Here is a 14464-nt window from a genome sequence, read left to right as displayed (position 1 = left end):
CTGGGTTTTGCTTCTCCGTTTCAGGCACTTCCTATGTATGAGAAGGAGCTCCTGCTGCATTAGCATTCTGCTCACCCTGTCGCCGCACACAAAAGGTGCCTCTGCCTTTTCGGTGCTTCCCTCCCCCTGCTCCTGAGGACAAAGTAGCCTCCGGTTTCTCCTTGGGGTTGCTCTGTGCAGAGCACGAAAAAGCAGCCTCACAAGCAGTCTATGAGTGTCAGTGATGATTATGATTCATAACCAGAGTGTTTAATGTATGATTTTTCCATCCTCTTTTTTTTCTTTTTTGTTGGACACTGCAGTCCAGGTGCTGCTGAAAGGGGTTGGTCCTGACACAGAGGAGCATTTTCCATCTGCTTTACAAATGAGGACTATAAAGAGTTTCACACACCAACTCCCTCTCCCAGCTGCTTGCTTTGACTCCACAAATACGATAGAGTCAGGTAACACCAGCTACTGTGCAGACAGGAGTGGTCCACAAGGGCAAGGGTAACTATGTCTTATCCTGTCTTTGTGGGGCTAACATATAAGCCCAAGCTTAAAGCTAAGGGTTTGGTTTTTGGGTGCCGGACACGAGGTTTGGATCCTGTAGATGTCATCTGAGAAATGTCCTGTGGAATTTGAACCCTGGCTGTTGCTATTTCTCCATGCCAGGTCTTCGTGCTTTTGCAGAGGTCGGTCTGTCCACCACCATCGGGCAGTAATAAACAAATAAAAATATAAATAAGGTAATGCTTTGCAAACAGTAGTGTTCTAGGGGAAAGAAAGGCCGTCACACTCGGGATATACTCAGCCATGGTTTCGTATGAGCAGTCAGATGTCCCAGAAGGGAGCAGTGCGTCCCTCCCTGCAGCCTGAAATGTCCCCCTGAAGCAAAGCCCAGCTGCTCCCGCATTTGCCACTTTGGCTTATAGGCTTGATGCTGCTCTATATCCTGTTGTTTTTTGCAGCAGAAAAATCCTTTAAGTCTCTAAGTAAATAGGACCTGCTGCTTTTTTTTTTTTCTGATGCCTTTGCAGTTTTCCAAGAGCTGTGTGAAGGAGCAGAGCCGAGCGCGGAGCAAACTTGCCACCTAGCGGGGGACAGCCCCTCTGCGGCTCGGGTTTGTCTGCCTGAAACAGCCACCAGAGAGTGGGATTTGCCTCCAGGGGGGGATCATCTAAACGGGAGAGCTTCCAAATAAGCTAGTTTTGGGGGTAAGAAGAGGACCTGCCTGCAACGACCAATGCAGCCGGCTTATACCCAATAAATGCAGTAAGAATGGGTGCCCAGATTTGATTCCTAGCTGGCTTTTAACCCACCATTGTTAAGCTAGATGGATGCTGTGTGCCTGGCCACAGGCAGCCAAAGGCCACAGGATGCTGTCCTGAGGACTTTCCTTCTGTCTGTGTCTTCCTCTGGGCTCTGTGTCTGCAACCAGAGCTCCAAGGCAAGGCTCAGTGACGGCGGTGATTTCTTTACTGCTTGCCTGATTGCTGTATTTCTTAGAGTTCTAATTAAAGCAAGAACTTTGCATAGTTCCAACAGACATTATATGCATCTTCTGCAGGTAATTAGATTTAGAAAAAGAAAAAAAAAACACACAACAACAACAACAACCACAATAGTGATTGTAATTTCTTCTAGGAGCTCCTATGAATTAACAGAGCACAAAGTGGGTTTCCCTGCGGCGTTACAGTGGGTGCCCTCCATTAAGCACCCATGAATGTGCTTGGACTATAACACCTTTCACGGCCGTATTGTGTGTTGGTTATCCCTGGTTTTGAGAGGATTTGGTGGAAGATGTGATTTACTGTCCTTTGAAAGAGCAAGCATCCAAGCTCCAGGACGAGCAAAGCAACCCCAGTCAGGGTTGAAGAAGTGCCAGGAGGGGCATCAGCAAGAGCAGGCTTTTACTACACAAGGACTTGTGACAGATTTCCTTAGCAGTGACTTACATAAATCAGGAGCTTCCAGGCTGAGAGAGGCTCTCATCTGCAAATCAGGGGCTCTTTGCGCTCCATAAAATGTATAGGGGAGTATGAAGTGCCACGCTGAGCAGGGTAAAGGAAGTCCTTTTTGCACGGCAACATGAAATATGTCAGGTGTCAGGTTATTACTGGCGGTCGCCTATCGTAAAAACAACTCTTGAAAATCATTTCAACATTTTTATTAAAGTTGCTGAAAGAATGGGAAAAAAAAACAGTGAATGCATTGGAATATTAAGCGATAAGGCTCTTCTTTTGATGGCAACAATTATTCTCACTCCCTCGAGCCCTAAGGAGCTTTTATGGCCAGGAGCCTTCCATTTGACAGTGAAACCATTAAACGGGAACAGGTTCCCAGTGGGGTTAAGAGCAGGCAGAGAAGCAGCAGGGCAAATAGCTGAGCACTGGAAGGTGCTGTCCTCCTGAGGTGTGAGGACAAGGGCAGGATGTCCCAGGGTCTTTGCCTTCCTAAACCAGTGCCCAGTGTGACTTTTTGCATGAATTGATGAGGATCCATCCCCTCCACTCCCTACCCCAGTAGGATTTAGGGCTGTTCTGGGGTGCTGGGAGCACCACATGTGCCTTAGTTTCCCTATGCCAAGCCCTTGAGCTGGTTTGCACAGGGCCATGTTTACACATGATGCCCGTCCCACATTCAAGGGGAATTGGATCATTTTTACTCAAGGGGTGAGTCTTTTCTTATTTATTTCTTCTTTTTCTTTTTTTTCAGTTATTCTGGTATTTTTTTTTTCCCTGATGACTGAAGAGTCATTAATCTCCTTTGATTTTTCCTCATTTTGTTGTATTTTTGTTGGTCTCACAAGGAGAAGGGGAGACGTGCAGCTTTCATTATCTCACCCACTGGTGGGGAAGACAGGGTTGTCATCTGCGTTTTTCCCAGTTCTCCTTTCTCCCCACGAAGGCCAGATAGCACCTCTTTTCTTGCTCTTTTTTCTTCTCCATTTACTGACAGTTCCCTGTTTTCATCAAAAGGGTTTAATATGTGTTTCTATTCATGACCTTTTCCTTTGGATTCTCTTGATATTTTTCATACCTAATGAAAAAAAAAAAATATATCTTATTTTTTCCAATATTTTGTTCCAGCTTCATGTTTTCACCAAAGAAAAGCTGCCATTAAATGTATTTTTTTCACTTCCATAGCATTTCTAATTGTTTTTCTTTATATTCTTCCTCACCTTATTCATACTTTCTCTTTTATTCAGTGAATCATGGTGGACTTTCCTTTTTTTTTCCCACTCCTCCCAGAATTTCTCTTATTTTGCTTCACTTTTTCTCTGGGGTAAAGTGAAAGGGTTTTTCCCCATTTTATCCCAGAAAACAGTTTTTTTCCCTGCACTGCTGCTCCTCATGTGTCACCTTCCTTAAGAGCAGCAAAGCAGCACCAGCCTTTATCTCATTTCTTATCATTTTTTTCCCTGATGGATAAAATAGTGACAAATATTGTTTCTCATTTTTCTCATTTCTTTACCACCATATTTCATCTTTTTTTTTTCATGTGATCCCTCCGGTGGAACAACATGGCAGTGGCTTTCTTTCATTTTTCTTTTCCTCTGTTCTTCAATTTTCTGTCCAGTTTTTCATGTCACAAGCAGCAACATCTTTCCTTTGTTCCCCTTGGGTGGTTTGAGATTTCTTTTCTGTTTGGTTGGTCTTTTTTGTTGTTTTGTTTTGTTTTTTCCTCTATTCCCTTTTCCCAGTGGATGAATCAACAGCATTTCTGATGTAGGGGGGCAGCCACAACCAGCCCTGCACCCAACACCCAAGTCCACGGCAGGAAAAAAATGGGACCAGCTGCACGGGGCTCCATCAGGGGAACATCTTCAGCTCCCCAGATTCTTCCAGGGAGGTGGGAACTGCTGATGGCAGCACAGAAATGTCTCACTATCACCTACAGGTCCGTGGGGACAAAGTATTCTGGTTGTCAGACACTGGGACAGGCTGCCCAGTGAGGTGGGTGATGCCCCAGTACCTGTCGGTGTTCAAGAGGCGCTTGGACAATGCCCTCATCAATCTGATTTGGCTTTTGGATAGCCCTGAAGGGGTCAGGCAGTTGGACTAGGTGATCTTTGTAGGGCCTAGCCTAACCTAGCCTAGCCTACCCTATCCTAATCTTACAAGAACTAGGGTAGAAAAACAACACAAGCAGCAGACCTCTTGTTGCCTGGTGTTCTCCAACACTGTAGGGATTTAATTAGCATAAATCAAACGTCTTCAGTTAACCACCATGACTGGCACCTCCTCAGGGATGGTGGGCACTGTTAGGAAAACAACTCTGATTAATCCACATTATCTGGGACCCATGGGAAATCCTTGCTAAAACCCACCCATGTCTCTGCTCAGCCATCATTACTCATGATGCTCTAGGCTAGGAAAAAAATGTCCTCACAGAATTCATCAGAAAGGTGAGAAATTGCCACTGGAAGGTAAGCGTGGCTCATCGTCTCTCTCCTTGCTCAGAATTGCCAGGAATAAGCAGAGTGCCTTACTCAGAGTGAAAGCAGACATCCCGGCCCCTTGTAGTAGATGTAGGTGTAGTAAATGGTATTTATTTGCCCCATTCAGCCCGGCTGGTGCAAAGCACTGCCTGCATCCAAATGCTGCAGGTTGGCACATTAAGAACATTGTCAGGAATTCCTCGGGATGCTGGGGGCTGATCAGCCAACAACAGCTGCTCCTGCCCACTGGAAGGGGGTCACAGAGTGGTCCCAGTGAGCAGCTGCCTGCAGCCGAGCGGTGCCAACAGCCAGCACAGCAACGTCCTGCACAGCAACAGGAATTGTTCTGCGTAAGCATGAAATGTGTCTAATAAATCCAATTACCCAGAAATTTAGAGAATTAATCAGCATAAGACAAGCCTGGCCCTGCTTAACAGCCGTATCCCCCATTTCATGCCAATGATTGAATTATGCGTTATAAACAGAATTTGTACCCGGTTAACGTCAAGGAGGGTGGGAGCTGATGGGTATGTGGAGGAACAGGAGGAAAGAGGAGCAGAAAGCCCGCTGCCCGGGGATACTTGGGGCTCTGCCATCAGAGGAGCAGGTCTCCCCCCCACCCAGACCTGAGCCCCCCTCCGAGAGCAAAATGCTCTTTGTTGCTCACTGGTTGAGGGGGGGTTTAATAACTGAATGGGTTAAAGAGGAAAAGGTGAGCAGCTGCAGCTCACCCTGATCATCCCAGATGCCCTAGAAATGGAGGGAGACAGTATCGGCAAAAATGCTTCTGATCTAGTGGCATCCTCCAGAAATTATTGGAATTAGATGGTGGGCAGCAAATATGCTGTTAGTTAAGCACTACTGCACACCGCATTACTGTGTGACACTAATTACTAACCAGGAGAAAAATGCCTCTTATGGGCTGATGTCGTCTCAGAATCATAGAAATTAATCAGCAAATGTTAAACGTACTTGCCTAAAATCACCGTGCTCCACACTCCCTATTGATTGGCTGGATTTAGTCGCGCTAATCACAGAAATACATCTGATTAACCAGTATGGCCCTGGAATAGTGGGAATGAGTTAATTTACATAAGGCAAGTGCCGCTCCGTGCAGTCAACACCGACTAGGAGCTGTGGGTATTTCTCGTCATAAGCAGAAATTGTCTGCTTACCTGGCACTTCCCAGGAAAACGCTACCATCAGATGGGACTAAAATTAACTGCCACCCCCAAAACCAGCATGAGCACCAGCTTGTGTCAGCACAAAGCAAACATACCTTCAATTAGCGCTTGCCTGTAATTCATACTAGTGATGGGAGGCTTTACCACGGCCCCAAACGGCTCTGCCTAACCAGCATGGCTTAAGTAGGGACGTCTGATGAGCACAGGGGGAAATGTATGTGATACATAGACCCAAGCATCTCGATCCCATTCCCTGGCAGTGACGAGCATTCCCCTGGTGCCCTGTTTATCAGCCAAGGTGCCCTGGGGGCAGCTGCAGACCTGCCAAGCCCCATCCTCCCAGCCCCACAGCAGGGATGCTCTGGCCCTGCGAGACCAAGGCTCCTGCTGCAGGACGCTGGCATTAATTCTGGTCCGTGCACACTTGTTGTGCACAGCAGCAGCTTTTCCCCTTGTAAGTCCCTGTCTGGAGCCAGAATCACTGCCCCAGCCACCCCAGGCATGGAGAAGAAGGACGTCAGCCTTTTCCTGCCTGGGTCACACTGCTTGTAGCTGCAACCCCTTCCCGTTCAGCACCCTCTGGCTTTGTAGCACTGGCAGCAGCTATCAGGCACCAGGAGAAGCTCTGCTAACAGTACACAGGAGATGCAGGCACTCACTGAACAGCTCCCCACATGTCTGTGCAATAATTCTTGCTAATTACCCTCACCAGCAGCTCCAGCAGACGGGTGGGAATGACATCTCCCTCATGACAAATGCCACTGATTACCCAGACGTCTCCAGCCTCACTGGGACATCGTTAGCCTGACACCACTGCTCCTCCCTTCCCTGCCTGCATCGGGAAGGACTTGTTCACGTGAGGTGGGGATGCCACCAATTACCCTGCGTTCCTCAGAGGGAGAACTTAATCAGTGCAAAGAAAATACATGTATATCAGCCGGGAACTACAAGTATCTGCAATCCCCAGGCATTAGGAGATGCTCTCCATAAGTAAATATCTCTAATGGGTGAGTACTCTCCATAAAAACACACAAAATCACTCAAGCAGAAGGCAAGTAATCTTCCAGCTAAGCAGCGCTGCTGTGGGTAGGCAGCTCCGCTGATAGTAGAAAAAAATCACATTTTCGAGTAGCAGTCTGGCCTCCATTCATTTCTCCCAGGCATGAGCCTCAGCTGCACCGCTCGGAGGCTCATGGCCTCCACCGAGGGCAGGGCTGGGGAGATCTCAGCAAAGGTCTGTTCTGTTCTGTTCTGTTCTGTTCTGTTCTGTTCTATTCTATTATATCCTGTTCTGTTCTGTCCTGTCCTATTCTAACTATTTCATTCTATTCCATTCCATTCTATTAATTTTCTAATTCTTATAATACTGGATGGAGATAACCATTTCTGTGCTTCAGGCCTTTCCTTAGCGTAAGAGTCTCCCAAAAGCACCCTCGGTCCTTTATTACTACCAATTCCACATCCATACTAATTCAGCACCTCCAGCTGCTATTTTTATATAACTTTTTTTTTTTTTTTTAATGGTATTCAGCTATAACCCAGCATTAGCTTCCACACTGCACAGTGTGCATCACCGTTTCCAGGAATTTGGGAGTTTTCAGCACTAATCTTTCATCACAGAGACACTAATCGTTGGGGAACACGTCTTTACGTGGGATAACCCTGCCTGCAGAGGAAGACAGAGTTCAGCACAGGCGCCACAAAACATCAAAATTAAAACAAATAAATAAGGAAATCGTTTAAGTCCATCATCACTCCCATGCACATAGTTTTCTAGCTGTTGGCTAACACACCGGCTACTTAGAAAAGCTTGCAAAGCAGTGGTGGCACTTAATAGACTTAACACTGCACTTAGCAGACTTTAAATGTAAACGAGAGGAATTTTTCTTCTCTGCTGCCTCTGCAAAGGCTCCTTCATTACAGAGGATTTTCAAATAGCCAGGCATATTATCAGCACATACGGGCTATATTATAGGAGTCCTCTGTAACCCCTGTAAATTGCTTTTTCCGACCATTTCTGCAGGTGTAAAGGAGGTAGGGGCGTGCTGCTGCCTGCTGGAGGGCTGTGGGAGCACGAGCCACTCTGCTCCACGGTTTTAAACACAGAAAAGCCAAAAAGATGAAGGGATTAAGAGCTCATCACACCTCTGCAAGGCTTTGTTACCTCGTGCAGGTAGGGAAGGCTTTTCTTTTTCCACTTCCCGATTTCAAAAGCAAGCGACGCCCAAAGAAGCATGCCCAAAAAACCCGGCTGCGCTCAGCGCCGGAGCTGGGTGTCCCATGAGGTTCCCTTTAGCTCAGGTTTTCCCTGCCACCAAGCGGCCTGGAAGCTCAGTTTCAAGCAGGGAAATGCTGACTCCTGCATGAGGAGCGGTCCCAGGCGTTCACACGCCTGCCCTGCGCCTCTCCAGCTTTAATCCTGGAGCCAACATCGCTCCCGACACACAAGGGGAAGTCGAAGCACCCGAATGTTAAAAAATGGTCAAAACTGGGGAGAAAAAAAAAATAATAATAATAAAATAAAATAAAATAAAATAAAATAAAATAAAATAAAATAAAATAAAATAAAAAATAAAATAAAATAAAATAAAATAAAATAAAATAAAATAAAATAAAATAAAATAAATATTTCAAAACGGAAAAGCACTACAGTCTTACTCTACCCACTGCCCCTCGCTGCTCATTAAGGGCACACATTTCTCCCAGGCACGCATTAAATCAGCCCCCAGGAGCCCGGCCCTGCCGCAGGACCACGAGCTCTGCATCTCAAGGCAGATCTGCACCGTGGGAGTGCTCAGGTCCCATCTGAAAGGGTGCCTCACACTACAGCGTGGGATCAGATCAACAGACCTCAATTAGCTTCATGTAGCTCTCGATTACCTTTTTTTTTTTCCCTGCAAATTAAGGCTGGGTTCGTGCATTTGCACTGGGTGGTAGCTGGGGAGGCCTGCCTGGCTCTGCATGGAGATTGGTGAGCTCAGCACAGAGCGGGGCAGCCCCCACTTTTTATAAAAAAGGGGGTTCAAAGAGCTCGTTTCTAGCCCAGGGCTGTTCCTTACACCAACAGCTCCTCCATGGAGAGGACCAGAAGAATATCCAAGGTCCTACTCTCCCCTGAACACCCAGCAATTTCACAACTTTTTTTGCACACAGGCCAACACTTTTCACCATGCAAGCTCCAAGCCTCCCGGTGATCCTTCACCCTTTCCATCCATCATCCCCACCTCCTCGCAGCCCTTCCTGGAGAAGCAGGAGGTGAAGAACCAGCCCCGTTTGTGTGCCCCAACAGTCACTAAAGCCTGAGAAGTCAATGAAGGTCCCCCCGAGGTCAAAACCTCCATGCGTGTAGCAGAGAGTAACAGTGATGGAAATGCTGCTGTGGCCACCCAGGGAGCTGGGAGCCAGCCCTGCACCAGGCTCCTGCTGAGGGATGGGTGACACTCGTGTGCTTTGACCGGGAAGCTCAGGCTGCTGCTTGCAAAGGAATCCACGGGGCCTTGCAAGCCTTTGGGTTTTAATTAAAAGCCATTCAAAAAAAAAAAAAAAAAAAAAAAAAAAAAAAAAAAAAAGGTAGCTTTTACCACAGTTCTCTTTGTGAAAATTAAAGAAAAAAAAATGCAGTAACTTCAGCAAGGGCTGTGCATCATAGGTAATTTCAGAAACGTCCCCAGTCCAACATTCCAGAAAAAATATAATGAAAAACACTTTTCTTTTAATTGGAAAGAAAGCATACAAATATTGCTGTTCTCATTCCCTCTCTTCCCCTGGCAGGAGGCGCAGCATAATCGAGTGCTGCAAGAAATTCTCATTTCCCCCCCCCCCCCTTGCAAGGAGAGGAGCTCTCCTTGGACACTCTCCGGCAAATTAAGAACAGTATTTTCTCCAATGTGATGTGCCAAGACTGAGTAAAAGGTCTCTCCTCTTTCAAATGGAATGAAAGCTTTTAAAGAGAAAAACAGAAATCCCTATCTTATTTTTTTTTTAATTGTTGCTGCCTGCAACCATCCTATGGCTGGTGCCCCTGGCTTGGCTGTGTGGCCACATCCTGCTTGCACACCTGGACACCTGGAGCTCCAGGAGCAGGGGTAAAGATGCTGGTAGGGCTCCAATTTTGGCCTGGCTGGACCTGGTGGAGACCCAGATCCATACTGATTGTTGCACCCAAGACAAATGTTGTCCCTCAGCCAGCAGTTCTGGAAAGGAGCACAGCCAGGAGGACCCGAAGGGAAGTTTCCATTTGGGAAGGTTTGTGGGGAAAGTCCTGCATAGGGAGGGTCCAGCAGCTTCATGGCTGGTCCTTCTGGGCACGCACAGGGAGATGGAGCAGCCAGGGATGTCTCAGCATCTCCCTGCCCCAGTCCAAGTCCCTGTCACAGCAGACAACAACTCCTGCAGTCGTATTTCCTCCTGCTGCTCCTGCTGGGGTGTGGGGTGTCTGCTACCAGGAACCTCTGCCGCAAGGGAGGAAGAGCCAGAACTGGTGAGCGTGGTGGCACAGAAAGGGAAATGCCACCGCCAGCCTGCCTGAGCTGTGTCCCATGGCCACATCCCAGGGCAGGAGATGGGAGGATGAGGAGAGCAGAGGAGAAGCAGCAGAGTGGGAAGAGCCGTGTAGGGACTCCAGGTCCAAGCAAACCCAGAGGTGGACTCCCCTAGGACCTCTGTGGGCCTACCACCAGTAGGTCTCCCCCCACCAGCAGGTCCCTTAGCCATCCTCAGATGACCCCTGTGTCCCTTAACCCTACATGATGGCAATGGGATCTGCCCAAAGTCCCTAGGTTACAAACAACCCCCCTTGGAGTGCTTGGCAGAGCGGCTCTGCACCTTTTGCTTGGGTGAGGCTGCGACAGGGGGCGAGTCCCTTGTCCCAGGCTGTCCCCATTCCTCCTCGCTTGCTGTGGGGCCCAGCCCTCCTTCCAGGACTTCAGGGTGCTCCAGGCTGCCCGTGCGGTGCGTCTTATCCACCTGCAGCTCCTGCAGGCAGCGCTGGACATGGTGCAGGAGCCTCGGGGACCCAGGGCCGTGCTGCCGGAGACCGGGCGCGGTGCTCGGGGACGGGGAGGTGGCGGGGCAGAGGCGCAGACGTCGGCTCCATCTCTGTGCACAGGCAGCGTCTTCAGTCCCGGTTCGGATGGGACAGGGGGGACAAAAAGGAGGGATCCCACCCGGGGAGGTCTCACCCCACACCCCACACATCCCTGCCTCCTGCAGAGCACTTATTTGGGCCAGCGAGCAACTGTGGCTGCTCTCTAGTTGTTTTTATCCAAAGCCCGTCCTCCCTGTGGCACTGCCGGGGAGCAGGTCCTGCCCCAGAGCTACCAGCTCCCACGGGGACGTGTCCCCGTCCCCAAGCGGGGCACACCGGAGGTGACACAATCACTGGGCACTGCCACCGCCCCTCTCCATTCCCTGACCTTCTCCACAGCCTCCTGGAGCTGATGAGATGCGGTCGCCTCCTCCTCCCTCAGCAGCACCCGGAGCTGCTCCAGGGTCTCCAGCCGCTGCCGCAGGAGGGAGCGGGTTCGATGGTGCAGCTCACGGAGCCTCTGCACGAAGAGATGGGTCCCCAGCCCGTGGGGCCACCCCAGCACGTCACCCAGGCCCAGCAAGGTATTTCCCACATTCAGTCCCCCCGATGCAGGCTCAGGCTGGGTGGGAAGCGTGGGCACGGCGGCGACCAGCATCGTGCCAACACCGCTGCCCTGCCTGCACCCCGAGGGACCTCCCAGCCCAACCAGCCAGGCCTGGGCACAGCCACAGAGCTGCTTTTCCCCACGGATCCTCTCTCTTTAAACTGTTTTAGGAACTTGGCCATACCCCGACACGGGACATGCGGGTGGCTGGGTGAGGGGCTTGGCCTCAACGAGGGACCCGCTCCCTCCCTCCCTCCCTGGGTCTGTCCCACGCAGCCCCAGACCCACGGCACACACCGACCTCCTGCAGCTCCAGTTTCTCGTCTTGCAGAGCCGACGTTTCCCTTCGTGCCTGCCCCGTGCCCCCATCACGGCCTCTCTGAGAGCCCCTGCTGAGACAGGACCCCCCTTCTCCACCTCCCACCTCCTCCACGCAGGAGCAGCTCCGCGCTTCCCTCCCCGTGTAGCCGCAGCCTTGGCCACCCCAGCCCCTCGCCCTGCTGTCCCCAAGCTCACCCAGAGTCCCCTGACCCCCACCCTGCTTTACCCAACTTGGGGTGCCCACCACCATCTCCAGGTCCACCTGGTCCCGTGTCCATGCCAGCAGCACCCAGCCAGCCCTGCTGCAGGGACAGCATCACCCACGTCCCCACCGGGACACCCCAGAGCCCACCCATGGGTCCCTGTGGGGTTTCAGCCCCATCCTCAGGGCTGTGGCTCCAGCCTCAGAGCAGGATGGGTCCCTGAGGGCTCACCGGCCTCTCTCCCTTTCTCTCCAGGTCCCCTGAGCACCAGCTCCCAGCTCTTGAGTCCCCTCCTGGCTCCTCCGCAGGGCCCGGCGCAGTGACACCAGCTGGAGGGATGGCGATGGATGTGCTAATTAACTTGATGAAGGTAACGACTTTCACGATGACGAACTGTTCTTGAGTGCTGGAAGGTTTTCCTTCAGGTCTCCATTTGCAATTATTCGTTTCTTTGATAAATGTCCCCATGTCGACCCTCCCTATGGCCACCAATGAGGTCTCTGCTGCCAGGTCCTGCGTGGGACTCGGGGACGGGGACATCCCAGCCGTGTCCCCCCCCCACATGGCAGCAGCCACCCCAACCACCCCACTGTGCCCACGGGTACCTTGTGGGACTGGACGGCTGCCAGCCTCCCACGCTGCCCCTGGGGCTGGACAGGGCAGGACACAAAGCTCAGCACCTTGGAGTGGGGGCTGCATCTGCCGGAGGGTCCCGCTGCTGCCTCGGTACCTGCGGGACCACACGGCGTTTTGGGGGGACACCACAAACCCCATGAGCAAGTGAGAGCTGGTTCCTGCCAGCACATCTCCTGCGTGGGCACCCCAGCCCCTGACACCCTTCCCTTGCACCCTGCTTGGCCCCAGTCCCCCCGTCCTCTTCCAGCCCCTGTACCCCGGGGCCAGCCCCGACTCACGGTGAGATGAGCGGTGAGCTCCCCTCTGCTTGCTGCCACCTCCTTCCTTCTCCACTGTGAGGGCGGCGTCCCCTCCTTGCCACCCCCGGGCAGCTGCTGGCTGCTGATGTCTGCTCTCCGTGGGCTTCCTCCTGGGGTGTCCCCTGATTCCAGCCCTGCTCCTGCTGGCTGAGCTGCATGGGGGTCTCCGGGGATGTCCCGTGTCCTCCTCAGAGGGAGCCAGGCAGGGTTCCTCCCAGGGTTTCCCAGCATTGACCTGGCTCAGCCTGGAAATCCTCACTCCCAGGGACTCCAGGCTGTCCCTCCTTGTCACCCACGGGGATGTGTCCCGCATGGGCCAGCCTGGTCCCACGGAGAGGGACGCATCCTGCCCATCGCCATCATCCTCAGTAGGGAAATAGAGGTCCTCGGAGAACACCGCGGGCTCCACCATGCCTTCCCAAAAAGTGGCAGCCAAGTCCTCAGTGCAGACAGAGCTGGAGCTGCTCCCGTCACCCCAACACTGCCTCCAGGAGCCACGTCCCGCCGGCTCTGCGGAAAGCAGAGCACCCTGAGCCTCCCCAGCCAGAGCCCGACCCTGGGCTGCTTCCAAAATAGAGACAAAGAAAGCGCTGCTACATGGCTTTTTTGGGGGTCAGGCTAATTTTGCAGGCACTGTGCAGCAGCACAGCTCGGCACAGGGTGCGTGGGCAGGATGCTGCAAGCTCCACTGCTGCCACAAGGAAGCGATCGCTGGGTGTGAGGTTCCCGGCCCCACCGTGCCCTTGGCACCAGCGCTCGCCCCTCCAGCAACGTTTGCGTGTCAGCAGGATCCCGGGGTGCCCTTTTGCCCTCTAGCATTTGCTATTTTGGGCTCCGTGGTGCGTTGTTGGTTTATTTAAATGGTGACAGCTGCATAATGCTCTGCGCAACAAGGATCCCTGTCCCCACTCACCGGCCATCCTGGAGATGTCGAAGGCATCGGGAGAGGTGTCGCGGGCTCTGCTGCGTGCCCCAGTGCCCTGGGGCTGCGGGTGGCTCAGGGCCGGAGCACCCCAGTGTTGGTGCTTCGTGGTTTCCTCCAGACCCCCACACCTCAGCTCTGCGCTGCGCGGCTTGTGCATTCGAAGTCTACACGAGCCCAGACCGAACATGGCAGGAACGAAGCAGCCAGGCTCACCCACCTGCTGGAGCTGAGGGCCAGGGTGTGGGGACCCTGCTGGCCCCTCACCCCGCTGCCTGCACCCAGGGGACTCCTCCCGGCACGGCACCGGCACGGCACCGGCAGGGCTGTGCGCTGTTGTCTGTCACCTGGCAACGTCCCGGTGACTCGGCCAAGTCTCGGCCTGCCCAGGGTTTCCCCTCCCCATCTCCTGTCCCGGGGCCTCCTCCCTATGAGCCATCCCCTGGGACTCCTCTCCCGTCCCTCCCAGCCTGGTCCTCCTCCCCTGCACAACCTCCGCTGGGCCATCTCCCCGCCTCCCCCAGCCCTCCTGCCTCCCTGGGCAACCTCCTCCCTGTTCCTCTTCCTCCTCTGGGCCACCATCCCTGGAGGATTTCTTCCCCGGGGCCACCTCTCCTGTCCCTGCTTACCTGGGCCACCTTCCCTTGGCCACCTCCTCCTTTGGACCACCTCTGCTGGGCCACCTCCTCCCCTGGACCATCTCCTCCCCAGGGCAGCCTCCCTCCTGATCCTCCTCCTTCCCTGGGTCTCATCTCTGGGCCTCCACCCCACGTCCTCCTCCCCTTGGACAACTTTCTCCTCCCGGCCACCTCCTGTGGTCCCTTCCCCGTCCCCCTCGCCCAC

The 14464-nt window shown here is 52.5% G+C and overlaps 1 protein-coding gene across 2 annotated transcripts; it reads right to left on the bottom strand.

Annotated features, from left to right (window-relative positions):
• Positions 1 to 4142: 4142 nt before the first annotated feature.
• Positions 4143 to 13945, bottom strand: LOC311446078 (uncharacterized protein). Of its 2 annotated transcripts, none has more exons than XM_084538830.1 (8): positions 13613 to 13945; positions 12679 to 13209; positions 12370 to 12494; positions 11996 to 12093; positions 11542 to 11632; positions 11022 to 11153; positions 10432 to 10704; positions 4143 to 4243 (listed from the first exon to the last, which is right to left on the bottom strand). In XM_084538830.1, the coding sequence occupies exons 1-8, from the start codon at positions 13809 to 13811 to the stop codon at positions 4190 to 4192; spliced, it is 1503 nt and encodes a 500-aa protein (XP_084394956.1). In that variant the 5' UTR covers positions 13812 to 13945; the 3' UTR covers positions 4143 to 4189. The 2 variants fall into 2 exon arrangements, with proteins under 2 accessions (XP_084394956.1, XP_084394955.1); XM_084538829.1 differs by lacking the exon at positions 4143 to 4243 and adding an exon at positions 9362 to 10058.
• Between the last annotated feature and the right edge of the window lie 519 nt (positions 13946 to 14464).

Source organism: Aythya ferina (genome assembly GCF_964211825.1).
Source record: "Aythya ferina genome assembly, chromosome: 17".
Taxonomy (NCBI): Eukaryota; Metazoa; Chordata; class Aves; order Anseriformes; family Anatidae; genus Aythya; species Aythya ferina.
This window is presented reverse-complemented; position numbering and strand designations above follow the sequence as displayed.